The sequence below is a fragment of the Lytechinus variegatus genome, chromosome 15 (genome assembly GCF_018143015.1).
Source record: "Lytechinus variegatus isolate NC3 chromosome 15, Lvar_3.0, whole genome shotgun sequence".
Taxonomy (NCBI): Eukaryota; Metazoa; Echinodermata; class Echinoidea; order Temnopleuroida; family Toxopneustidae; genus Lytechinus; species Lytechinus variegatus.
This window is the reverse complement of record NC_054754.1, coordinates 30,836,766-30,864,157: the sequence shown is the minus strand read 5'-3', so window position 1 is coordinate 30,864,157 and position 27,392 is coordinate 30,836,766. Positions and strand designations below refer to the sequence as shown.

The 27,392-nt window shown below is 36.4% G+C and overlaps 1 protein-coding gene across 1 annotated transcript; it reads left to right on the top strand.

Annotated features, from left to right (window-relative positions):
- The first annotated feature begins 938 nt into the window (after positions 1–938).
- LOC121428653 (lysosomal thioesterase PPT2-A-like) lies at positions 939–21,307 on the top strand. Its single transcript, XM_041625429.1, has 9 exons — positions 939–1,390; positions 3,228–3,381; positions 6,269–6,364; positions 14,089–14,137; positions 16,045–16,103; positions 16,497–16,580; positions 18,895–18,979; positions 19,790–19,844; positions 20,919–21,307. Exons 1-9 carry the CDS (start codon positions 1,247–1,249, stop codon positions 21,060–21,062), a joined length of 870 nt encoding a protein of 289 aa, XP_041481363.1. The 5' UTR covers positions 939–1,246; the 3' UTR covers positions 21,063–21,307.
- Positions 21,308–27,392: the final 6,085 nt, after the last annotated feature.

The following is a 27,392-nucleotide window of genomic DNA, read 5'->3' as shown; positions in this document are numbered from 1 at the left end:
CGCAGCGTAATGTGTATGGTCAGGCCATGAACCTAAGTACAACATGATCAGACCAATGTAACTTACATGTAGTTAGGAGTTATATACAGTAGTTTATGACACATTGAAAACAAGAGTCGTGATATGTCTTCACTGCATAGTATACCAAATGTGATGTCAATGTACCCCAGCTACACGTGCCCCCCCCAAAAAAAATTGGAATTATCAACTCTTATATATTGCCATATCGACCACCCCCCCCCCCCCCTGATCTACGTCGCCACTACCCCGGCACTGCTCATTATGCAGTGAAATCAACAATTTTTTAACAACTTTATTTTTCTTCTACTGTACGTTTCACCATGGTAACAGAATAGTGTATACATTGTGTTTATATTTTGATACGAAGTTCGTTTACCTTCTCCGAAAATTCAGTCATAACAATCATATCAGTTTAGCTGTCAGTTTTCTGGGTCAGTCTGACAATGTGAATGCCGGGCGAATGTAAACGTCTTTTAATCTCTAAAGGACATGAAGAATGTAGTCTTTAGGACATTTTTAATGAGTCGATAAGTGAGTTGTGGTTATACATGTATGCACGGATACATAAGGTAAGCTACCGAAACACCGAATACGCGTAAATGATCAGTTGAAAATAAAGTGACATATTGAGATTTCAATTAGTTGCAACTTTTTACTGCAGTAGAAAAAGTTGCAATAAAATTTGGAACCAACAACAGGTAGGAATTCTCAATAACATATAACAGACCCAAGCCATAAAGGTGACCGCCAGACCCCAAATCTTCATTTGCCCCACCCCCATCGAGCTGTTGGGCGATGATGGGCGTGAACGTTTGGCTTGTTTTGATTGGTTGTTTTTCTATCTGTCGATGTCACATGCGCTGTGCGTGCAAACACACATGTGACGTCACATTATCTGCGGTACACCATATAGGGAGCTGAGGCCCAGCTGCAGTTACTGTGCATATAATTGTTTTTGCTTTACATGTTTTTATGAATATTTCTAACCAAGGCTTCATTTATACAAGAATACCTGCACAAGGTAACACGGAGACTGTGCAACCTCATCTGAAACCCAAAACAAGTTGAAATTTCTCAGTCAACGCTTGGCAATCAAGATCGATCAGTCCTCGCATCTTTCGCACTCACTTCCCGCACGGCCCAACGGATCTCTGCAGCAGTGTTCCGCCGCTCGTCCCCGTTCAAATCTCAGTCTTGACCCGGCCGTCGCTGCCGCGCCGACGACATGGAGACTTCGATATCTCGTTGTATATTTCTTCTCTTCACCACTCTTTTGGTTGCCACTAAAGGCTATAAACCAGTTATTATTATCCATGGAATGCTTGATGGAGCAGCAGAAATGCACTTTATGCACGATATGATAATGAAGGTACGAAAGTTTAATTAAATGATCAGACAGTGACTGAGCATGCTGAGCTGAGACTGAGTGAGTGATCATGACTCTCACTCAAACAGTTTTTCTAAAGTAAAAATCTATACTCTTACGCCAAGATCCCTTGATCCATTCGTATACACCGCACATACAATAGACTTGACCCTTGAACCGCTTCGTTATGACGTACATGTACGTAGCTTCGATAAGCGATGTTACAAAATGCCGCTTTGAAGCACAATTTTCATTAAAAATTATTATTTAACAATAATAAAATTAATAACTTGATTATAAATAATTATTAATAATTCTTCTTAAAAATTATCATCACGAAGTCCTCAAGGCTAGATCTAGCTAGACAGCTGGCAGCCGTCTGTTTCGAGGAGTTTTTTAACATTTCAAAAAAAATTTCTCCTCGTACACAGACGGCTCGCTATCGTGCAGCCGCCATTAGGGGACTTGCAATGCAAAATCCCCCCGTCGGGGCTCTTCAATTTTTGTCTGTAATGAATAAAAATTTTGAAAATTAATGCGACCAAATGCAAATTTACATTCCCTCTTGGCATTAATTGCCAAAAAACTGAGAAAAATCAAGTTAAAAGGAACAAAAACAGTGACTTACCTCGGCTGTCGCGCAAATTCACTTCCCCGTTTTATCCGATCTTAAGTATATAAACATATGGCCATTGAGTCCCCTGTAGGGGAAGGCGGGGTAAGTTGAGCATAGGGGCAAGTTGAGCCACCAGCCCCAGGCCAATAATGAATGAGTCAGACATTGTGGTGGTGTCATGTATTGATGACCCATATCATAACCCCTAACCCCACCATATTGTTTTCAACTTTGAAACAAAAAGTAGTTTTTTAGAGGGAAAAATATGAATTTCAGTCAAAAAAGTAAAAAAGAGTGTGAAATAGATAAGTGCTTTATAAACACACATGTCTTTAAATATAATAAAGACATGATAACAACATTATTAGTCCAGGTATGGATCTTCATTCTTGTCATAGTCTTTTATATGATGGATGCATAATAAATGTGTGGATACAAAATTATCGCACTAAGTTCGGACTGGGGTAAGTTGAGCCAAACAGCATGGGGCAAGTTGAGCCATGGTAATTCCTATGGTAATGTATCTAAAAAAACAAACAAACCATAAAAATCGATTGAAATGCAGGCTGAAAGGAGCAAATTTACATGACTGCTCTTTTCCTTTTACAGGATGTTAGTATTTATAGAGAATTAGCAAGTGAAAAGACTTTAAACAAAAAATTGACATGCTGGTTCTCCCCTCATACATTTTGTACATAGTTTTTGTGGCTCAACTTACCCCAGAAGGTGGCTCAAACTTACCCCATATATGGGGCAAGTTGAGCCATTTGACATCGTTTTTTTCAAAGGTCACGATGACTTTCAGTGTGGGGATAGAAAGTTATATATAGGTGGAAAATATTTCAGAAGAATTAAATTTCAAGGCAAGGTATTTATTTCGACAATATTATTAATCATATCAATTCTAACATGCAAAAAGCAAAAACTGTCACAACTTACCCCGCCTTCCCCTACAGATCGCGCTAGAACTTCGGTCTCTGTATTTGGTGAGTGAAGCCAACGGAGTTCAGCTGAACAACCAAAATAACAGAGACCGAAGCTTTTGGTCTAAGATCTAGCATGAGATCTCCATATCATTTAATTGTTACAAAAGCTTTAAGTGGTCTAGATTTATTTCTTTGTAATTCATCAGGCATATTCTGCAATTTTCTCCATTCCCTCAGGAGCATTGCATGCATTTGTTACAAATCTTTAAAGTAACTTCAATGTCTTTTTCTTGTGCAGGCACATCCCGGAACAAACATCACGATCCCAGACGTCTATAGTTACTATAAAAGCTTGGAGCATCTTTGGAAGCAGTTCCCTGACTACCTCAAGGCTATTCAAGATGTGATCAATCAGTCTCCTAATGGCATTCATTTAGTCTGTTTTTCACAAGGTAAGGAAATCAATGTTTGACCAGGGCTCCATAACACAAAGGTTTGTGATGAATTGCAAATATGAAAGAACCGCACTGATTGGGTCCTGGTCAGTATTTTAAACCAAATGCGCATGTAACATTAACAACATTGATTGGTGAGTTTATTTAGCAATTGATTGCTAATCTCTGTATTACAGAGCCCTGGGTCCCGTTTCATGAAGACTTGTTATAATAACATGCAAGATTTCCATAACAAATTTACTATCAGCCAATCAGATTAAAGGATTTCAGTGGCTTATAACTGTTATGTAATGTTGTTATTGTAAAATTTTTTATGAAATGGGCAGAGGAGCGTAACACGGAGATTAGCGATCAATCGCTAAATGAACTGACCAATCAAGATCATTGTTTCACGCGCATTTGACTCAAAATACTGTCCAGTAACCAATCAGAAGCGCTCTTTCATATTTCCTATTCATCGCTAAGCTTTGTGTTACGGGGCCCAGGTGGGTGTTTCATAAAGCTGTTCTTAACTTGACAATGGATTTTAAGTTTGAAGGGCTTATTTGAACCGGTGTGTCAGTCTATTTTTTCTAATCACATTTGACAGAGTTGATTCATTTGGATGGTAATAAACTTTGTTAAGAGCAAAATTTATAACTTGCCACATACAAGTAGATGAGAAACCCTCAGCCTTCTTTTTCTGTTGAGTACGATCCTCTTTGTAGAGTATTGTTGTACTCAAGTTAAGAAATTTGGACACTTATTGGGGTACTTCCTTTTTCAGCTTATTGTAGTGTCATTGTACGACTGTTATTTTGACATTTTGCTTCCTTTTATAGTTTAGTTACTGATAGTCCAAGCTCTGTTTACATTCTTGATGCTTCTGTTTTCATCCATTTACATAGAATAGGAAAGGAATGACAACTATGGATGGCCAGCAACATCAAGATCTAAAATGTTTGTTTGTATAAAATATGTTCTAGATGTGATGTATAATCATACATTCATTGTTTTCTTGAAAATTCAGGGTGCTTCTCTTTGTTTACAAAGGACAATTTCCTGGGGAAAAAATTATGATATTGTTAGATTTCCATATACATGTATATCAGATCAGTTAATTTTGTCAGACGGGGCCCTGTATTCATTTTATCATTAGTCCTTCTTTTGTGCACAGGTAATGTATTTTCATCTTGCATGTGATACATCGCACAATTTGGTTGTGTATTTATTGGATTTCCGACTTACTTTCGGTTGTGAAGAAAACAAGAATGAAGGAGACAGAACTTAGATTCAAAGAGGAAACCGAAAGAAATTTGTAATTATCTTAAAAGCTGACCTTAAATTGCTTTGATAAGCCTACACTGCATGATCTGCCTTTAATCTCTGAAGATTTATAAGAGATGTGCATTTTGTTATTTTGTATCTTGTGTATCACTGAAAAGACAAGCCTGGGAAAATAAGACAGATGAATAGAAACAAATGAAGCTACTGAAAAGTATGTGACCACCCACTCCATTCCTAGCATGGCATACTCTCAATACCACAATGAATTTAACTGCATTAGGATGACATTGTGTAATATTACTAGCAAGATTCTTCCTGTATACTTCCTTTATAAAGTGCAAGTCAGAATACTTTCATTGAACAAATGTTCATTTAGCCTTTAAAAGCTTAATCTTCTTCCAAGTACTGTTTTGGTAACAATTAATGATACAGGCCATTTGATTGATTGACTTGAAAAAAAAGGTTTATTCCTGAAGTGAGTGAACTAATTTGAAACCCAAATAATGGTTTATTTCTTTTTTTTTGGAAATGTCAGGGTGAAATGGTTCAAACTTCACCTTCGCATTGGCAAGACAATCCATCATTTTTGGCATTGTCTACGTAGTTAAGGTACCCACTACCCATTTAGATTAGAAAACCAATGTGGTATGATGCAAGCTTCTTGCTTGAATGCTCCCCAGGGAATGGAGAGGATTCAATGTAGAAAGACATATAAAATATATTCACAAGGGTTTAGAGTTGTTTAGATGTATTAAACACTATACAAGGAATATTACATTATTCTTCTTCCCTCCTGCTGCTGCTCCTCCTCATGACCCACTGATTCTTATTCTATTCCATTTAATTTTCATCCTTGTTCACATTAGGTGGTTTCGAACCGCCTTGATCTTAAGAATCCCCGTTAAATTACGAGAACTTTTTAGGCTAAAAAAAACAATTATTCCTGCTTTCAAACCACCCCGAAACACACCCTTTGGGATAAGTTCCTGAAGTTACAAGCATGTGCAGTATGGTCTGAAAAGCAGGCAAGGCGCGAGATTCAAAATCACTAGCACAGCAGCCACTCACGGCGTCTGCGCCCAACGACACGCTTGGCTAAAAGTTCCCGTAAATTGCTTTCACATTGCCAAAATACCTGCGACCTTGGAAAATCCGCGCAAAAGTTCTCGTAATTTCGCCAAGTACCTACATGTACTATTTAGCGGTATTTTCTTTCGGGGAAATTACGCATAGTTCACATTACCAAAGTACCTGGTATTTTCTGATCCAGGGGTAAATTTCCTGATCAGAGAATACCTGGAACTGACGAACTTCGAGGCGGTCTGAAACCACCTTTATTCTTGATCTCATTTTCTCATTTTCCTCCTCCTGGGTCCCATTTCATAAAGACTTGTTACAGTAACAATTGCAAAATTTCTTTGACAAATTTTGAATCAACCAATCAAATTGCAGGATTTCAGTAGCTTTAAACTGTTATTGCAGTTTTGTTATGATAACAAGCTTTATGAAATGGGACCCTTACCTTTTTACATTGTACTGATGTTTGTATTCTCTCTCTTTCTATGCCTCACTTTCCTTCATTTTCTCCTCATAGTTTTTCTTTTTCTTCTCGTACCAGGTGGTCTGATGTGCAGAGCTGTGGTTGAGCAGTTGGACAATCACAACGTGGAGAGTTTGATTCTACTTTCATCCCCTCAAATGGGTCAATTTGGAGGTAATATTTTTAGTTTCTTATCCTCACCCCAAAACAGATCTAGGATTTACCAGAAAAGGGGAGGGGTGGCGGATGCACTTAAAAGAGACAAAAGGATAGCTTTGCTCTTAAAGAGTGCTCATTCCCACCCCTCCCCTTCACATGCCCACTTACTTACTCCTCAGCCAATTCTCTGCAATATCCCCCTACCTGCATGGATCATTGCGGATAAAATTTTACAGATTCCCTTTTTTACTGTCATATTTACAGTTTGGAGCAATAACTTGTAGAGTAGGGGAAGGCGGGGTAAGTTGAGCATAGGGGCAAGTTGAGCCACCAGCCCCAGGCTAATAATGAATGAGTCAGGCATTGTGGTGGTGTCATGTATTGATGACCCATAGCATAACCCCTAACCCCACCACATTGTTTCCAACTTTGAAACAAAACATATTTTTTTAGAGGGAAAAATATGAATTTCAGCCAAAAAAAGTAAAAAAGAGTGTGAAATAGATAAGTGCTTTATAAACACACACGTCTTTAAATATAATAAAGACATGACATTATGGACCCCTACGAAAAACAGCATGTGCTGATAGGGTGTTCCATCCCACAAGTGGTAAATAAATAAATAAATAAAAAACATGATAACAACATTATTAGTTCAGGTATGGATCTTCATTCTTGTCATATTCTTTTATATGATGGATGCATAATAAATGTGTGGATACAAAATTATCGCACTAAGTTCGGACTGGGGTAAGTTGAGCCAAACAGCATGGGGCAAGTTGAGCAATGGTAATTCCTATGGTAATGTATCTTAAAAAACAAACAAACCATAAAAATCGACTGAAAGGAGCAAATTTACATGAATGTTCTTTTCCTTTTAAAGGATGTTAGTATTTATAGAGAATTAGCAAGTGAAAAGACTTTAAACAAAAAATTGACATGCTGGTTTTCCCCTCATACATTTTGTACATAGTTTTTGTGGCTCAACTTACCCCAGAAGGTGGCTCATATTTACCCCATATATGGGGCAAGTTGAGCCATTTGACATCGTTTTTTTCAAAGGTCACGATGACTTTCAGTGTGGGGATAGAAAGTTGAAAATAGAAAGGTGGAAAATTTTTCAGAAGAATTAAATTTCAAGGCAAGGTACTTATTTCGACAAGATTATTAATCATATCAATTCTAACATGCAAAAAGCAAAAACTGTCACAACTTACCCCGCGTTCCCCTAATGGTTACATAGCAGTATTTGATGTCATATAATTTTGTACATTACACAGATTGAACTTGGTCAATCAAAAAAAATCACATTGCATGTTGTTTTTTCACATTCATTTTAAATGCATGCAGAACTTTTGTATCTCAGCAGTGCAAAGTCTGTTTAATGTATGCATTATAAACTGATGATATGGATCCCAATCAAGTGATTGGCTAAAATCTGTCATGTGACCAGTCAAAGTGAACCTTAAAATTTGCTAATGACCAGTACTAATTTCGAGTTCTATTGACCAGTCATGGTCTTGAGATGAGTATGTTTTCACAAAAACAAAGTTTCAGATTGAAAATGTATCACTTTGGTTGGTTGTTACACAGACTTATTACCTAAAAAAACGGTGTTACATGTATAACCCAGTGCTTCTTACCATTGCCCTCAATAATGTGCATTATTTGTATAAAGGATTATAAAAGATGTTGTAATCAAGGCCTTGTAACAGGCCATGTTTAGCAGTGTATCATGAGGCGGTTTCAAACCGCCTCGATCACAAGAATCCGGTTAAATTACGAGAACTTTTTAAGGCTAAAAAATACCCGTTAATTATTCCTGCATTCACACCGCCTCCGAAACACATCCTTCGGGATAAGTTACGAGCATGCGCAGTATGGTCTGATAAGCAGGCAAGGCGCGAGATTCAAAATCACTAGCCCAGCAGCCACCCACGCCGCCGCGCCCAACGACACGCTAGGCTAAAAGTTCCCGTAATTTGCTTTCACATCGCCAAAATACCTGCGACCTTGGAAAAATCCCCACAAAAGTTCTCGTAATTTCGCCAAGTACCTACTATTTAGCGGGTATTTTCTTTCGGGGAAATTACGCGTAGTTTGCTTTCACATTACCAAAATACCTGGTATTTTCTGATCGGGGTAAATTTCCCGATCAGAGAATACCTGGAACTGGCGAACTTCGAGGCGGTCTGAAACCACCTATACACTGTTTATTTTTGTTTCCCCTTTTATTGACTCTGAAGTTGAACGCCCATGCATAAAGCAGGGACTCAGTTTTATAATTATGAGGGGAGCAATAAATAGCTCTCCTAAATCTTTTAAGAAGAGCGGTAGAGGAGCACTGCAAAAAGCTCTTCTTCAACATACAAGGGGAGCTTTTTGTCCAATTAACAAAACAGATGGAAGAAATGTATGTAATATAAAGTTACAATCAACAACCAAAGGAAGTATTTGTAATTGTTTTACAATGTTTTGTAATTAGATTGTGTGTTATCAAAACCTGTTTGAGTTAGGTTTTGACTTTGGCTTAAAAATAAGTCACTAACAATTTTTTTTTCAGGGGCTCCATTTTAATCTTTTTTGGCAAATTTCGGGGGCTACTTTTTGCATTACGGGGGCTCTTTTTAAATGCTACTTTTTTGTATTTTGAGGAATACCTGTTCACTTATTAATGAATTATTACTTTTTGTTCAATATTGTATGATTTTTAAGTTATTTTTCATGCTTAGAATCTTGGATGTGGGTATGTGTGGGTGGATGTGTGTGTGGGTGAGTGCGTGTGTGTGTGACTGTGAGTTGGACTTGGATATACCTGTTCACTTATTAATGAATTATTACTTTTTGTTCAATATTGTATGATTTTTAAAGTTATTTTTCATGCTTAGAATCTTGGATGTGGGTGTGTGTGGGTGAGTGCGTGTGTGTGTGACTGTGAGTTGGACTTGGATATACCTGTTCACTTATTAATGAATTATTACTTTTTGTTCAATATTGTATGATTTTTAAAGTTATTTTTCATGCTTAGAATCTTGGATGTGGGTGGATGTGGGTGTGTGTGGGTGAGTGCGTGTGTGTGTGACTGTGAGTTGGACTTGGATATAAATGAATTCAATATCTAATTTCTAGTCCATCTATTCCAGTACAATACCCTGTACTCAGCCATGTACATGTAATAAAGGCCCACATCCCCTAACTTTTCCTGAAGTTCTTTGAAAACGCAGATCTCCATGAAAATTTCATTTCTCTATTGGGGAGTCTAAATTCGGTGAGAATGTATTCATTAAGAACTTAAATATACATGACAATGAAGAAATCATCAAACTTTATTGGCAGTTTTGAATAATATTCATGAAATGTAAACTCTGTCTGAAACAGAAAATCACCATCATTGAGGCCTTTACTGAGTGAATTGTCCCCCAGAGCTCTGGCAGAGACAGAGCTCTAACTGGCTAGCTAGAAAAAGCGCCAATGCGTGAGCCTGCCGCCAGCCTTGTAAAATAGAAGGAGCTTTGTTTGATGATTTATTGTCTGATATAATACCTCATCCCCTAGAAAAAGAAAATAAATTATTTTTTAGTTATAATTAATAAATAAGGTAACTTATTTTGGAAGTTAATAAGCCGTTTTGAAAAGCAAAGCCGAATGACAACTCACCAATGCTAGGTTACAAGTCTCAGGGATTTATTTCCTGTGTAATTCGAATTATTTAATCACAGAATCGTGATATATGTAGGGGAAACATGTGCATTCGAAATTGCACATGGTGGTAGTCATAATGGACCCCTATACATGCAACGGTTTCCCGACCGTTGCATTGATTTTTTTTCCGTACTTGGTACCATGTGTATGGAAATACGTGGTACAGAAAAAATAACGCAACGTCGGAATTTGAAACTGCGCTACTCGCTATTTTTAAGGATTATTCATGACTTTGAGTGTTGGATTTTGGATGATTTTTAAATGGTAAGCGGAGCTCGAGCATATTGAGTTGTTATTCACTCGGCAATAAGCATGATTTTGGGTGATTTCGAGGGCGACTTTAGGCATTTCCGCGCAGGTCAACGATCGCGAGGCGCGCTATTAATCGCGCTACCAAAAATGGATTAAGGCGCGCATGTAGCGCGCGATCGCTCTCGCGCGCCTTAAAATCGAATCCCTGATAAAGCCCATGATACAAAAGTCAATATTTTGAGGTCCTTTGTCCATGTAGATCACTCTAAAAAAAACTTATGAAATTGACAATGAGGTGTTTTTTTTTCATGCGATGTACATGTGCCTCTAATAAATCTGTACCCATATTCCCTAAATCAACCAATTCTACTTTGGACCATCAAAGTAAAGTTTGTTTCATAGTTTGCTTTTGCTATCATATTTGTAAATTGACAACTTTGGGATAACTTGCAGGGTCGCTTGTACATGTACTAGTCTGAGGGTGTTGTGCCAGGGTACATGTACAGTGTATTTGATGGGGGTGGGGGTAAAATTTGAACTTCTATTTTATTCCTCCTAATTTTCTTTTTTAATAGCTTTTACAGTATCCTCCCCTTTTCACTTCTTGAAAATCACAGGGGCAGTCCTGGCTATTATTGTAAAACAATAAGGACATAAAGTTATTGTTTTCAAGTCAAGAAATGTTTAATCTTCCATTCAGCATTCTATGTAGGTCCTTGCCCTATGCGGAAAGAAATATCAGTAATAAATGGGTTAATTGTGCTTACCTTACAGTTAAATTGGACTATACATGTACATGTACTGTATCATTTCATGAAACATTTTTTTATATTAATGTATGCCATTTGTCTATCATGTCTAGTCCCATATATAGATAATAAAAATGAATGTAAGTACACTTGTCTGTTTGCATGCACCTTGAAACAATGTTATTACCATTATGCAGCACCCCTTTTTCACAATTATTAAAAAAAAATATCACATCTCATAAGTCTTTGTAAGGTGTATGTATTATGCAAAAGCTTTATTATAAATTTGGGTGCTTTTTTTTATAAATGTCACACCAGGCCTTTGGTATAATATTTTGATCATCCTACACGTATGATGTACAAAGTAAATTCAAAGAACTCAATGTTAAATTGTGCCTGTGCTTAAAGAATGTTATGTATATGTCAGGGCTCCACACTAACCCATTTTTTCTACTGGTCCAACCTATTCATGTCGGACCAGTAGATACCCAGTTTTTCAAATTTTTACTGGTCCGAACCTAAAATCTACTGGTCCCAAAAAGTAAAGAAAACATTAAAAAAAAGGCGCAAGTTTATTTTTCTAGCCTTTCGTGACCCCCCCCATAAAACGAAGGAATGAAGGACAAAAAGAAAGCAAGACAGAAACGAAGAGAGTAAGAAAGAAAGAAAGAAGGAAAGAAGGAAGGAAAGTCAGAAAGAAAGAAAGGATGGAAGGAAAGAAGGAAGGAAAGAAGGAAGGAAAGAAGTAAGGAAAGAAGGAAGGAAGGAAGGAAAGAAGGAAGGAAAGTAAGAAAGAAAGAAAGGATGGAAGGAAGGAAGGAAAGTAAGAAAGGATGGAAGGAAGGAGGGAGGAAGGAAGGGAGGAAAGAAGGAAGGAAAGAAGGAAGGAAAGTAAGAAAGGATGGAAGGAAAGAAGGAAGGAAAGGAGGAAGGAAGGAAGGAAAGAAGGAAGGAAGGAAAGAAGGAAGGAAAGTCAGAAAGAAAGGATGGAAGGAAGAAAGGAAGGAAGGAAGGAAAGAAGGAAAGAAGGAAGGAAGGAAAGTAAGAAAGAAAGAAAGGATGGAAGGAAGGAAGGAGGGAGGAAGGAAGGGAGGAAAGAAGAAGGAAGGAAAGTAAGAAAGAAAGGATGGAAGGAAGGAAAGAAGGAAGGAAAGAAGGAAGGAAAGAAGGGAGGAAAGGAGGAAGGAAGGAAGGAAGGAAAGAAGGAAGGAAGGAAGGAAAGAAGGAAGGAAAGAAGGAAGGAAAGAAGGAAGGAAAGAAGGAAGGAAAGAAGGAAGGAAGGAAAGAAGGAAGGAAAGAAGGAAGGAAATAAGGAAGGAAAGAAGGAAGGAAGGAAAGTAAGAAAGAAAGAAAGGATGGAAGGAAGGAGGAAGGGAGGAAAGAAGGAAGGAAAGTAAGAAAGAAAGAAAGGATGGAAGGAAAGAAGGAATGAAAGAAGGAAGGAGGAAAGGAGGAAGGAAGGAAGGAAGGAAGGAAGGAAAGAAGGAAGGAAAGAAGGAAGGAAGGAAAGAAGGAAGGAAGGAAAGAAGGAAGGAAAGAAGGAAGGAAAGAAGGAAGGAAAGAAGGAAAAAAATAGAGAAAAATATTAAAAGAAAGATTGAAAAGAAAGAAGGAAAGAAAACAGGAAGAAAGCTAAAACTATTATCATAAATAATTTATGTTTCTTTTTTGGCTCAATTAAAATAGCTACGAAAGAAAGTCAGAAACCAAGTGTATCAACACACACATAAATGCATATGTGGGGCTAATATGTATTCAGACGATACCACCCGAGACCCGATCTGTTTGAACCAAACAGAAGTGAAAATTTACCCTTTTACTGCTTACAGATGACAGAGTTACTCCAATTTTTAGGAAATATGGACATTATAAGAGCCTTTCATGAGTATGAACCGTGAATTTTGACAGTTCTGTGAGAGATTTCTGCCAGAGTTTAGCCAGGCTTCGTTCGTGCGGCCAGTGGAGAATTCACCATGTGGATTGTGTGGCTGACTACATGTACACTGTATGCATGCTGTATAGTACTCTAGTAACACGTGCGATTCATTCTGTGTGTATTCTGTGTGTGAATTGCAGAATTTAACGGGGGGAAATGGTTTGCTGTGAATTTGACCATTTCTGGAAAAGTTTTTATTACTGGTCATGTCGGACCCTTAAATCTTGCTATTTTTGGAAAAATTACTGGCCCGACAATGATATTTTTTACTGGTCATGTCGGACCAGTAAATCTTCCAATTTCTGAAAATCTACTGGCCCAACAGCGATTTTTACCGGTCTGGGACCGTCGGACCGCCGCTAGTGTCGAGCCCTGTATATGTACATGTAAAATCACCAAAACACAAGTTCTCCCTCCATTGTTAATAGGTGATTTCCTATGCACGGTTTCACTCACAACTCCTATGCTCAAAGTCATGCTTTCAAAATATCAAATTTATATTTTTCATTTCCGTGTTTGGTACCCTGGGTATTTTTAGTTTATTGTTTTATCTTAGAACCTTTTACATTCCATTTCATATTTTTTTCTGGATAAAACCAACACTGCTTGCAATACAAACATGCACCTCATTCATTAGATCTAGCTCTGTGTAGGTCAGCTGACAGAGGTCATAGCTTGTCACTTAGGCAAAATAATCACTATGCAGTAGTATAGTAAGATTATGAACCAAGTTCACTTTCAATAATGCCCATACATGTAGGGATCAAATCAGAGCTTCCCTATAAAGAAGATTATGATTTTAAGTTCTGTGTGGGTGCTGGTATTGGTGTTAGCACAATTAAGATTGTTTTCCCTAGCGCCAAAACCTATTATGAGTTTTATCGGTATTAGCCAGATTTACTTTATTGATATATCTCAACACCTAGTGAAATTCATCCTTGTACCACCTGCATTTTCACCACATTCACGATTGGTCAAAAAGATTTTTCTTTGGAATATGTACATATATGTGATAAAATGTTATTTGGATGGCAGATTTTCTCAAAGTCATTCTTTCATTTTTTTTCTTCACTTTCTGTTTTATTCTTTTTTTTTTCCAGACACAAGCTATGTTAAAGAATTCCCAAAGAGTCGTTATGAGGTGTACAGGTTAGTATACATGTACTTCTACATGCTATCATCTGGGGTACAGAGTATTTCACAAAGATTTAGATGTGACAAAATAATAACTTGAATTCTGAGTGGGGGTACATCATACTATAAAGCCCATAGCAAAATATTCCATGTGATTGCACCAAGTTGCCAATCGCATAGATGGTGAAATCGCATTTCAGGCCAGCGCGCACATTACATGACAACAGCACTGCAGTGCACTGCGGCACACTGCATCTCATGTTGCCTCTTCTGTTGCGTGTATGTTGTCTGCTCTGCAGCAGCGCTGCAAATTTGCCATGACGTCATAGACTAGGACAAATCTGATTGGCTGAAATGATCACAATCACAGAAAGATTTAACATATAAAGTGTCTTAGATTTGGTCTGCGATCCCACTGCAACAAAGCAGGTTGCAGTTGCAGTGCATTGTAGAAAATCTTGAGCATTTGAATGTTTAGATCACTAATGATATGGGCATCCTTCCATTTTTAAATTTGAATGGATTTTGAATGTATGCTAATGAAGGTAGACTCCCGGGGGGCACTCAAACTATATTTTGATGGGGGTGTGCCTCACGAAACCCTGAAATGGGGGTCTACGGAACTGACCATAAGGGTAGAATATGGGGTCTTGGGAACTAAGCGGTGTGAAAAACAGGACTATGAAAGGGGATCATGGTACAGTGGGTACGGTGCTCGCTAGCGCTGTGCAATGTATATGTGGACTAGGGATGCATGGAGCCGCGCTAGCAGAGGATTTGTGAAGCTGTGCGTGCAGCTCTTGTATGCGGTGCTCGCGCTGGAAATTTTGGCAGGGCTAGGGAACCAAGATTTTTCGTAATGGGGTTCTTGCGAGCAGGGCGGGGCGACTTCTGAATGGAACTTTTGTCATATGGAGTATCTAGAGAATTGAAAATAAGGTCTGGAAAAGGGCGTCATCAAAGCGGCACGTCCCCTTACCGCCAATATATGTGAGTGCCCCCCCCCTCCCCCCCCGGGTAGACTGTGTTAATATGATCTTTTGTAATTGTCACCTTTGACTAAACTGAAACTTGGCATTGAGTTCTAGATGTTTATCATGACCTGCATTGCGTAATGTTTAATCAAGACACATTTGTCTTGATACTAGTTTCATCTTCTGCCATTAAGGTATCATGTGATGGGTCATAATGTTTGCTACATGTAGTATGACAAACATTTACGATATATGGTTGGTTTATACAAATCATACTGTAGTCTGATATCATGGGACCACTTTAATATATGTGTTTTCATATATTAAACAATTTGCCTGTAAAGTTTCAGTTTTCAGTTGCATAATTACTGAGGTTATAGCATAAGGTTGTGAAACTACTTACCGGTAATAATGACATATGAAACAAAATGATACTAATAAATTACAATAATCATGAGGGCACTTCGTATCGATGAAAAAAAAAACATACACTGAGATTTAATCTTATGTATAATTTGAATATATTGAGATAGGGTTTAGAAACTGGATGTAATTTCTAACTATACCCTGCCAATCTGAGTTTGAAGAGGGTATGCAGTCAGCATGTGACTTGGTGGCCATGAGGTAGAATAGATGATTACATGTAGTTGGTTGGTCCATTGCAATATATATATATGGATTGAACTACTTCCTCATTTTTTGTCCAATGCTCATGATACTTGGCACACACAACTGTATTAATATGAAGATGTACTTATCACTCTTCTTTTGAGTGCAGAATACAAAACAAATTATTCAAGTGTCAGAAAGTATGTTATCATGGTAATGGCATGAGAGATCTTGCAAATTACATCTAGCTACAGTTAAAATATATATTTTTAGAACAACTGCATTTACATGTATTTACCCTGTGTGATCATTATTCCTATTTACTTCATTTAAACACAGATTGTGCTATGATCTCAGTCTTATAGGTCAACAGATCTCTGTCTGTGAATATTGGAATGGTGAGTGAACCAAATCTTGATTTATGAGACTGTATGTCTTCAAGATATTTCAAGATATCTTGAAATCTAGGCTTGGATATGATCCAATCATATGTGCAATAGGCTTTAAAATATGTAAAGATCAGATTTATCAATAACCAGTGGATTTATAAGGTTTTGTTTTAAATTCTTATCAGGAATAATTGCTTGATTATGTTTGTGAAAAAGTGCCAAGTCTCTGCGAATTGATCAGAGAAATGAAGTTTAGTCCATAACACTGCCTCTATAAACACTTTTTTTTCTTGTTATATTTTCACTTGTTCTTATTGCATCCTTTTGTGTTTGTCATTACCCCCCCCCCCCATCATTCATACTTCTGTTCAATGTATCTGTTAATCATTGTTTTTTTTTCAGATCCATACCACCAACCAGAGTATCAAGAAAGGTCTGATTTCCTGGCAGTGCTTAACAACCAGAGTGCTCACAGTCAGAGTCAACGTGAGTATACTTTGATTATCATATTGCAGCATAGTGATTTGTACCTTAGTCTGATCGTAGAGGGCAATATTTTTATGTTGTGATACTTTGCCATTATTGCAGAGGTACGTCAGTTTGCTGGGAGCTGCGGTGGCATCCGGTTGTAAGATGTAATCTGAATATATTAAGTTAAACTGTATACCGAATATCTCCTAAGTTGCTTCATTTGCATGATTTGGGGTGAGTGAGCGGGTGATTTGGCATATTTCAGAGGAATGAGAGAGTGTATCACGTTGCACAATAGACTTTTGTGAGCGGATCTGCCCAAAAAGAGATAGAAAAGCAAGGAGAAACATGGACCAGGTTCTGGAGACTGCAAGACAACAAAACGCTCCCCTGGCAGGGCCCGGTTAGACCACAATATTGATGTAAACCTGTAAAAAAAATTAATAAAAAAAAAACAAGAATAAGAAGAGCGGGAGTGTACCCTGTTCACTTCTATATTCGAAACATCAGAAAATAACAATGCTTTCAATGATGATGAAGTACCTTAAGTAACGGTGTATTAACCGCACCTTTTTCTCGGCGGGATAGAAGCTAAAGTTGGGGTCGCGGTTTATACATGATGACGGGTCTGAGCCAGCCCGCCATAACCCCTCCCGTACATGTACGATGTCTGCCAGTTCACAACACATCGAGTGGCCGGGCGTAGCCGCCCAGGCAATGTCATTTAGAGGGGTATGAGCCGCGGGTAATGGGAAGCGATTATTACGATCTTAATTAAATGTTGTCCATAACAAACGCACCCACCTTCGTGACACTAATTTTGACTTTATTCTCGATTCAAAGTAGTGAAGTTCCCTGGCTAATTTAAAAGAGACGCCAAGCATACTCGGTAATATTTTGTCACCGCTGAGTGAGCTTAGAGATTGCGTTGTAATGTGGTTATAGTGCGACTTAAGCTGGCGCTATTCAAAGTCCCGTTTCGCGCCAGCTTTTTTTTCCTTCCTGTTTGCTTTTCATAAGATACCATGTAAACCACGCACGAGAGAGACGGCACGAAGCCGTAAAAAACAACTGGAAAAAATGTCAATTTCTTTGTTTCTTGAACCTTCCTGTAATCCCGTATCCAAAATTCATGCTAAGACATCAAATTTCTGAAAGTGATTGTGAGGTTGTGATGCAAGAAATGTGAATGTTTCTTCCTCCTATGCTGGGAAAGACACAGATCATAATTTGATAAGATGTACTGGCATGTCTAGTACTGTATCGTAGTTTGCAATGTAATGGCAGTGTTGTGTGTGTGTACACTGTGAGTGTGTAAGTTGCCAATATTGTCGGGACCGTTCTTTCTAACATTTGTAGATGAATTGATCAAGAACAGCAGATTTCCGCATAAATCTCTTTGGATACTTTGAAATCTTAAAAACTTAGATTTTGTTTCTTTGTACCTCAAATATGCATGTAAATGTGAAGGGAATTTTTTTTTTTTTTTTTTTAGTCCAAAGTTGGGGTGCGGTTAATACACGGGTGCGGTTAATACACCGTTACTTACGGTACATTGTAAACGTGATAGATACAAACTAAGTAAAATTGTATTTACACTGTATATGAAATTAAATCACTGCCATTTCCTCTTTGAAGAGCGCCATTTAAAGTCCTAAACTACCTTATATGGACACCTCTGCATCATTATCTAAGATCAACTATGTTTATATTCACAAAGAAGACTTTTTATAGACCTGACAATTGACAAATTATGTAAACATAGCTAGATTGGTTCAAATCAAGTAATTACTGTACTACATTTTGTCCTTAACTTTGTTTGGTTGAACTATGTGTTTGGTGTTCTATGGAGTGTGTGCTATGTACCTACTGTGAATATTGATAACAGAATACATGATGATTATCATGTGTTATCTAGTTGTAGCCTTTGCACAAATGCAAATTTAATTATTAAATTAAGTTTATTACAGCATAAGTAAGCAAAGAGTTATCTTTTCACATTTCAGATTAATACAAGTTGCATTTTTACTTGCATGTTCATGAAATAACAACTTTTCATTTTAATCATAAAAATCCCAAAGACATTGATAATATGTATTTTCTCCCTCATCAAAAAAAAGAAAGAAGTAAAAATCAAGAAAATTAAGACTAGCATTATCAGAGATATTTTTTCCCTCTTATATTATATCCAGTGTACATTGTATATTAAATTAAGCAAGAAGAAGCTTTGGATCACACATATTCGAAAAGTGACACCAATACCAACACCATTATTGAAATTTGTCAGTTTTACATTTTTTATTAAAAAAAAAAAAAAAATTTCTTTCAGAATGGCGAAAAAATTTCATGAGACTGAAGAATGTTGTGATGATAGGTGGCCCAGATGATGGTGTTATAACTCCATGGCAATCAAGGTAAATGTATTGACAATTTTCTTGAAGTGTGTCTAGTGCTTTGGTAAAAGGGTTAACTGGATTATACTCCAGTATCATCTCACTGGGCAGTCTTGATAGGAGTGTAGTGGCCATTAAATTTTTTTTTTACGGCTTATTCATTGTGGAAATTTTTTTTTTATATTATTTATTTATTTTATTTCTTTTTCAGTAGTCTGATTTGTTGAACATTTTAGTTATTGGATTCTTCAGTGAGCTACATGTACATTATAAATATCATCCCCTGACATTTTCAAACATTCCATATCAGAAAAGAGGTTTCATATTGAAAATGAAATAATGGTTCAGTAAGTTCAGAAAGTTCAGTTTACAGTTGTTTAGTATCACAGTGTTGATTTTCCCTGCGAAACACAAATGATGATGAGAATGATGACAGTAGATTCTTGTCTTGTACTAATGTTTGTCAGACGTATATACTCCTGGAGCTCAGTATAATGACACATTTGCAATAACAGTTATAAGCTACTGAAATCCTTCAATCTGATTGGTTGATAGTACAGTTGTTAAAGAAATTGTGTGTTTGTGAAATGGAACCCAAGTGCTCCATGAATACAATAGTATTACCCGAGCTTTAGAATAGCAACCAATAATGCAAACATTACTTTTGAATATTTTCACTAATCAACAGAATGTATACATTGTAAGTGTATATTGCAATGGGTCGTTAACCAAAAAAATTATCTTTATCAATGCTGAAAAAAGAAACTTGAATGTATTTTCAATGTCGTGTTTGCTGTTGTTGTATATTGACATGGTCTTATTTTTTTTCAGTCATTTTGCTACGTACGACAAAGACCTGAACATCACTGAAATGAAAGACCAAGAGGTAAGAGAATTCTACATCCCATTATTACATGCATGTACCCGTTGATAAAAAGAGTTTGATATAGATATCAATCAGATTTGCGTTTGGACCATATAATGCAATTATTGGGAATTGAAGTAGAAATAAAGGCCTCTTGAATGAATATCAAAGCTAATTTTGTGTTATCTTAAAAAGCAAATCCATGTTTCATAGCAAAAATGAAAAATAGAATAAATGAATGTTCGATTTTATGGAAATCAGTTTATTTTTAGGTACAGCAGTTATGCACCAATTAAGCCTGATCAGGCGAGATGATAATCCAGAGGTGCTTGTTTTATGAAATGTTAATTGATGATTATAATAATATGGATTTTTGATAAATTACTCCATTGATATAGGGCTTGATAAAATCATTCTAAGAAATTGTAATATTGTTATTACAACGTTAGCACAATTATATGTGTACCAGCATGCCAAAGATTTTTTTCCTACTTTGTACAGAGAGGCAAATGTATATGAATGTCTTAATAATAGACGCTAGTGCCGCAGACGTTCATTGGTATCTCAAACCCTTGAAGTGAAACTTTTGGTTTCGACTATGGAGGCTGATCCACACCTTCACATCAATTATTTCACGAGACCTTATTTTTTGGTCTGCAGTTTTAGTTACTGTTGCAGGACTAGTTTTCTTTGCTGAGGCACAAATTTACATTCACCTAGGTGTAACAAATTTCTTTGAATACTGTGAACATTATCATTGTCATCATCATCACCATCATCATCACCACCATCATCATCACCTTCATCATCATCATCAACATCATCATAAACATCATCATCATCATTATCATCATCATCATCACCATCATCATCATCATCACCACCACCACCGCCATCTCCACCAACAGCATACTTATAATTATTTATATTTTGTAATAATTCAACAATATTTCATACTTTTCCTTGAATGCTGTGTTATTGCTCTCATTGTCATCATCATTATTGCCATCACTACCACCACCACTTTTGCTTACCGTAATCATTAATGTTCAGCAATAATTCGGCAATATTTCATTATTTTCCCTCCCCTTACAGGTATACCAGAAAGACTACTTTGGCTTGAAGACACTAGATTCTCGTGGGGCGTTGCACACCTATGGTATCGCTGGGGTCAATCATACCTTCTGGCATCGGAACCAGACAGTATTTGATTGCTGTATTGAACAGTTCCTGACATAGCTGTGTGTCCCACCATACCAAATGTGTACCAAATAAGCCTTCTAGGTACTTTTATTCTTTTATCATTTGGTAACATCATGATTACTTGCAGTGATATCTGATTTTTAAACACTATGCATATGTGCCAAAAAAAGAGGAAATTGATTCCTCTGTAAAATCCATACTTGGCCATTGATGCCATAATGGCCCAAATTCACAAAGGTTGTTTTTAAAACCATCGGTTGAACCCATGGTTTATGCAGATTTCCTGCATAAATTACGCTTATTTTACCAAGTATATTTTTAAAAATATCAAGTGCTGATGCACACTTTTGTCACAGTGCACCAAATTGATGCCTGTTGCTGAGGTTATCCACTGTCCACTGTTTTGAATTAATGAGTCCACTCTTCAAACAGTGGGCTCGTGAATAAAAAAGCATATTTAACCATGGCAGCAGGCGTCAATTTGACGCACTGTGACAAATGTGTGCATCAACATTGGCATTTTGCAACATATGCGGCAAATAAGTGTAATTTATACAGGAAATCGGCATAAACCATGGGTTCAACCGATGGTTTTATAACCACCTTTGTGAATTCAGGCCATTGAGTTTGGCAAATATATTTGAATAATCTCAAAGTATTGTAAGCCTTTCTATGAAGACCATCTCTATGTATGTAACAACTCTTCATGTTTTCAATGAGAGGTTTTTATGTACAGGATTCATAGTGTGAGCAACAACTCCTGGACCTCGTCTTACAAAGAGTTTTTATTGATCCGATCAACCTCAAGTATATGGAAATCCATCATATGAATAATTTTCAATAGAAAATTTGCACAATGTCTTTTGAAAACAAAGAGAAGCATACTGATGTGTCAAGAAAAATCGTGTCCAGAAAATATTTTGATCAAACATGTAGATGTTGACGTTACTGGCTTTCCATAGTTGTGGTTGATTGGATCAATTGCAACTCTTTGAGGCGGGGCCCCGATGTTCCATCGGTAGCTGTAATTTATAGATAACCAGGAGATTTCATGATATAGGAGGTACATATCCAGACTAACTTGGTGAAATATCTAGTTTGTATGTGTTTCCATAAAGCCCATGAATATGTGGTGCTAGAAGAATAGCAGTCCTATACCCAATCATGAAGATAACTTTATGAAGAAAACAATGATGACTTAATGCACATACCAATTGCTTTGGAAAGCAATGGACAAAAGGATTTTTTTTTTAAGTTTGAAAGAGGGATATTGTTTTAATGTAATGAGATATTTTTGTATAGAGGACATGTTTATTGCAAGAGGATATCATTTTGGAAAGAGGTGAATGAATTGGATACATCATTTGCTATAACAATTTAAATATTGGCTATGCAAAGGAGATCTAATGAGGCTTTATATTACTGGAATGAGAAAAGTAGGGGCTGATGTATGACTAGTATATAATACTTTTTTTTTAAATATGAAACGTATATTGAGCTGAATGAGCTTTGGGATTGATGGTTAATAGTCCCTACTTTATAACTCATTAATGGTGAAGGGGGGTTGCAAGGGCGGTCCATTTTGGGGGATCCCATTTCTAGATAATTGTCCAATTTAATTGAAAAGTTATGTTCTAGAAATTAACTTTGACCATCGACTGGGGGATGAAGTCTAATGAAAGTCATATGGCTTACATTTTCATCATCCTAGAGCTTTACAAATTTCAAGAGTTTCAAATATTGAAGTAGTGAGTATAGAGCACTGTGCAATTAATCTATTTTTGAAAAGCACCCACAGTTATATTGGTATTTAAGGAAACATGTTGGTACATGGAGCTAATAAATGAATGAAAAATTAACATTTTGCAAAATTTAGCACATGTGTTAAAAATATAGCAGTCTTCTAATCAGCGCTGCTTCCATTCAATGTGTGTTTTCAGTTTATTGTATTAAGTATTTGCTAGATTCATGTATATACGTACATCATATGTCAAGTACAGAAGTGGTTTACAGTACATTATGTGTTAAGTCCCAGTACGGACTAAGAGAAAGTGGATAAGAGGTAGAATTGAAATGGGGAGGCAAGAAAGTGGAGGTTATAAAGTTGAGTATCTTTTGGAATTGAGTCTATGGAATACCTGATTTTGTTTGGCTGTTGAAAACTGTTACCATGGTAGTTACCATGTGATGGCAAAATTACCATAATAGTAACTTTTATGCAACAGGTCCAGGAGTGTAAGTGTAAACCAGAAAGAATAGAGGTGGTTTACAGTATGGTGTAGCATAAATAGCTTTCCTGATTATTTATTCCGCCATAGAAATCTTCAATCATCACATGTTTTGAAGAGCATGACTTCATTAATTTTTATATACAATCATCCCCACAACATTATTTACCAAAATTGAAATAATTTTTTTTTTCATGATACTAACTATGCAAACATCTTTAATATTTCGTACATTCTTCCTATCATGAAACTTTGCCTACTTGCAGTGATTTTTTGTCCCAAACTGGTTTCCAGCTTTGTACAATAAACACTGACAAAATTACTTTGTTTTGTAATCACAATGCCAATAACTTTGATTTTTTCATCCAGTTAAAATTTACTTGGTTGATAATGACATATGACAGCTTATTCTAGCGTTGAGTTTTCTATTATAAGTTGTATGAGAATTATTTCATAACTTGATTTTGTTGTAATCTAAGTGATCATTGCTACATTGCATGTGATATCTTAATGACAGGAGATCAAATGTCATAACTCAGGAATTCTTTGATATTTTTAGAAATCAGTTGTGTAAATAGTTGAGATTTCATTTTGTTAAGTTACTGTGAACTGTCATGTGAATTATGTTTACTCTATCAGCATTCAAATTTTCCACTAAAAGGCAGCTTTATTTGCAGTGTCTGATTTGCTATGTTGTTTTATATTTATTTATGTATATGATTGCATTACGACAATAAGTTTGAATTTGTTTCATATTTGAATCACTGAATGTCACTATTGTACTTATTACTTGATGGTTGGTTTCCAATAATATAATCAATATTTGATAGTGATTTCAAAAATATTTTAACATAATAAGTCGAGGGGATGCACTGATTGATGTGATGATTGTCTTTAAAAAATATTAAACCATGAGAAGTCCTTAAAGATAAATAATTCCTATCTTGCATGGTGGATACTTGATCATCTAGTCACGACCATTTTCATGATATACATATGTACCCCTAGACACAAACACACAAACAAAGTCATGTACACAGCTACTCTTATTTTATCATAAAAAGACAAGGTTAGTTTAATCTTTATAACACTTTATAATGATTTATATAGCATTCAGAATAAAGGGAAATGGAAAAATATTTCCCAAAAGAGATGTTGTACTTATTATGGCATTATTGTAATTTTCTTTAGACTTCAACATTAAGTTTTGTTTAGGGCATGGAGTAAAAAAAGGGCAATTTTTTCCTGTTTGCACAGTATTCATTCAATAATTATGATTTTATTTTATAGGAAGATATATTTTCAGGATTCTCTTTTAAAGAAAGATCTGCTTATTCATTTTATTTTTCAAGAAAGCGATTTCTCTTTCTCAGTATGTGATTTCATTGAATAACAAACAGAAATATGTTATAATCCCGTGTTTGTTATGTTTTGCTGCATTAATTGATATACATAGTACTTATCAGCATGCATGTATTTGGAGTGAATATCATATTAAGAGTGCAATGATTACATAAAATTTACTGTACATAGAAATATATGAATGTCTTGAATGTCATTGGTTTAGGGCGATATGCATGGATATGATGTCATTTCTAAAGCTTGAAAATTTCATGCATATTATAGTAGGCTGCATAATATTAGGGTTCACAACTAATGGTTGTAGAAGCGGCATGGTGTAACGGTTCACCTTTTATTCAGAAAGTTGCGTCCCACTGTGGTCTAGCATCCTTTGGCAAGGCGTTAATCCACACTTTGCCACTCTCCACCCAGGTGTTAAATGGATACTCTGTAGGATGTGAAACCCTATGTAGTATGCCTAGCAATCGAGTCTTTGAACTCTTGTTGGAATACTCCCCAGGGAGTGGAGAAAAGGCATACATTGTGTGCGGGCATACTAGGATCCGATGACAGGGCTAATAATAATTGCAGTGTACAGCGCTAAGAAACAGACTGTAACAAGCGCTATATAAATGTAGCAATTATTATTATATTTAGTGGTTTACAATGTTTTCGTAAATAGATGTCATCTGGGACTTTCAGAAATATCTCCCAGTTGCAAGTCACAAACTTAAGTTGCATTTGGTTTTGATTGCTTTTTATTTCTGCAACAGGTCCCTGGGGGTGGTTACAAAAAAACATTTAGTCTGACTTGAAATTGCTCATAAATCCCGTTGGTTATGGTATTCACATTGGTCAGGTTATACTCATGTGATGCCCACTATTGCCTGAGATTACACATTTAGTATCATGTTCTAGTTGCCACCAAGCATAACTTAACAGGTACCTCAGTCTTGAGTCTTTGTGAAACACCCTCAGCTCTGCATTTGTCACTAATAAGGGTGCTGTATACCCCTTGTATACAAACAAACTTTATTCATTTTTTCTGTATTTAAATTGGGATTTGTTGTTATACATGTACAATCAGTGTTATTACGCTACTGGTGCATTACATATATGAATATGTAATAGTCCTGATTTCTAGAATATTTTGTATATATGTATTTTTCATGTCCTTTCACGAACATGTATCGCAATGGCTGCATTAATATGGAAAATTTGAAATCATTAAATACATTTTATGAACACAATATAAAACTGTGTATCATTCATTATTCTATTTGTGACATCATCAATGCTATTAAGAGTGTCTATAATTAAGAGAGAGAGGGAGAGGGAGAGGAGATGGAGAGAGAGATGAAAGAGAGCGAGACAGAAGGGGGAGATCACTATTCACAATAAGCATGCAGGAATGTGAACTATAACCACTGGTGATTGGTACCATTCATTAGTAATATGCTGAAAATATGGCATGACATGCTAGTCTTATCTCAGTCTAACCCAAGAAGAAGTAGAGGTGTTGTGGCTCAATGCATAAGTCTCCAGACTTTGAATCACAAGTTCAGGGTTCAAATTCCACCACAGCTCGCACTCTGCATTTGCCACTCTCCACCCAGGTGTAGGACATGGGTAGTTGGGTAAAAGAAGTTCCTTGTATGCTTAGGGCCCCTGATCAGCGTAAGCCATGCTAAAGAGCAGTGGCCGTGGAAGCGGGGGCTGAAGCCCCCCCCCCCACTTTTTTCCAAAACCATGTACAGAAACGTTAAAATGACCATACGATTGTGATTTTTTGCATGGTCACCCCCCTCCACTTTGAAAACCGTTCTGTGGCCCCTGAAGAGGTAAATAATATGCAGCACTATTTAAAGAAACATTTATTAAGAGCTGTATAAAAATTGCATACTATTATTTCGAACGATTGATAAATTTCTAGTAATAGTTATGAAATGTAACCTTTTCCATTTTTTTAATTTGCTTGTAATTTGTTTCTCTCCATCTAACATATGGAGTTCTGTAAAATCAAGTAGGACATAACACAAATCAATGTAAACAAAAGTTTATTTCAGACATCTCCAACATTTTAACCAAGTTTTCATCATTTGAAGGGGGTTAACATTTCATAATCATTTAATACTTGTTTCTCCATCCCCTTTCCAGGCATGACAATGAATAACAGAAGAAAACTCAAGCCAAAGCCATTTCATGTAAATCACTGCTACATGTATCATTGCAAAGGCCAGGGTATGTGTGTGTTGTGGGGGGGGGGGGGTTGTATTGAAGGCATTGAAGGCGGAGAGTGTGTTGGCCTAGGAAAATCTACTTCTATCCATATAACTTATTTCAATGTTATGCACAAAATTTGTTAAGATTAAGTCTCAAGCGGACAGATTTTTCAACGTTTATATCACAATTAACATTTACTGTACATTCAGCAACCCCTTTTTCTTGATAAATAATCTTATAATCTTAGCTGCACTTTTCTTTCCTTCTTCTTTCCTGTCCTATCTTATGCCATATGTATTTTTAGGATTATGTATGTTTTATGTATAATGTACGCTATGAATGTTATTTTGGGCCATCCAAACAACCCTTATGAGCTTTCATTTGGTCCACCACTATTTTGAAATGTATTTGTATATTGCTTTGTATATATTTAAATTTTGTGGAAATAAATGAAATAAAAATCACTTTTCACTCTATAGAGACCTGTACCAATATATGACTGTGGAAAAATAAAATATATCATTTTATAGTATTATTTCAGAAACTTTTTTGATACGCACTGTATAGCATGGTA

Coding starts and splice junctions, on each gene's coding strand:
- LOC121428653 (XM_041625429.1), top strand. CDS start 1,247: ATGGAGACTTCGATATCTCGTTGTATATTTCTTCTCTTCACCACTCTT. Junction 1,391..3,227: donor TGCACGATATGATAATGAAG/GTACGAAAGTTT, acceptor TTTCTTGTGCAG/GCACATCCCGGAACAAACAT. Junction 3,382..6,268: donor TTTAGTCTGTTTTTCACAAG/GTAAGGAAATCA, acceptor TTCTCGTACCAG/GTGGTCTGATGTGCAGAGCT.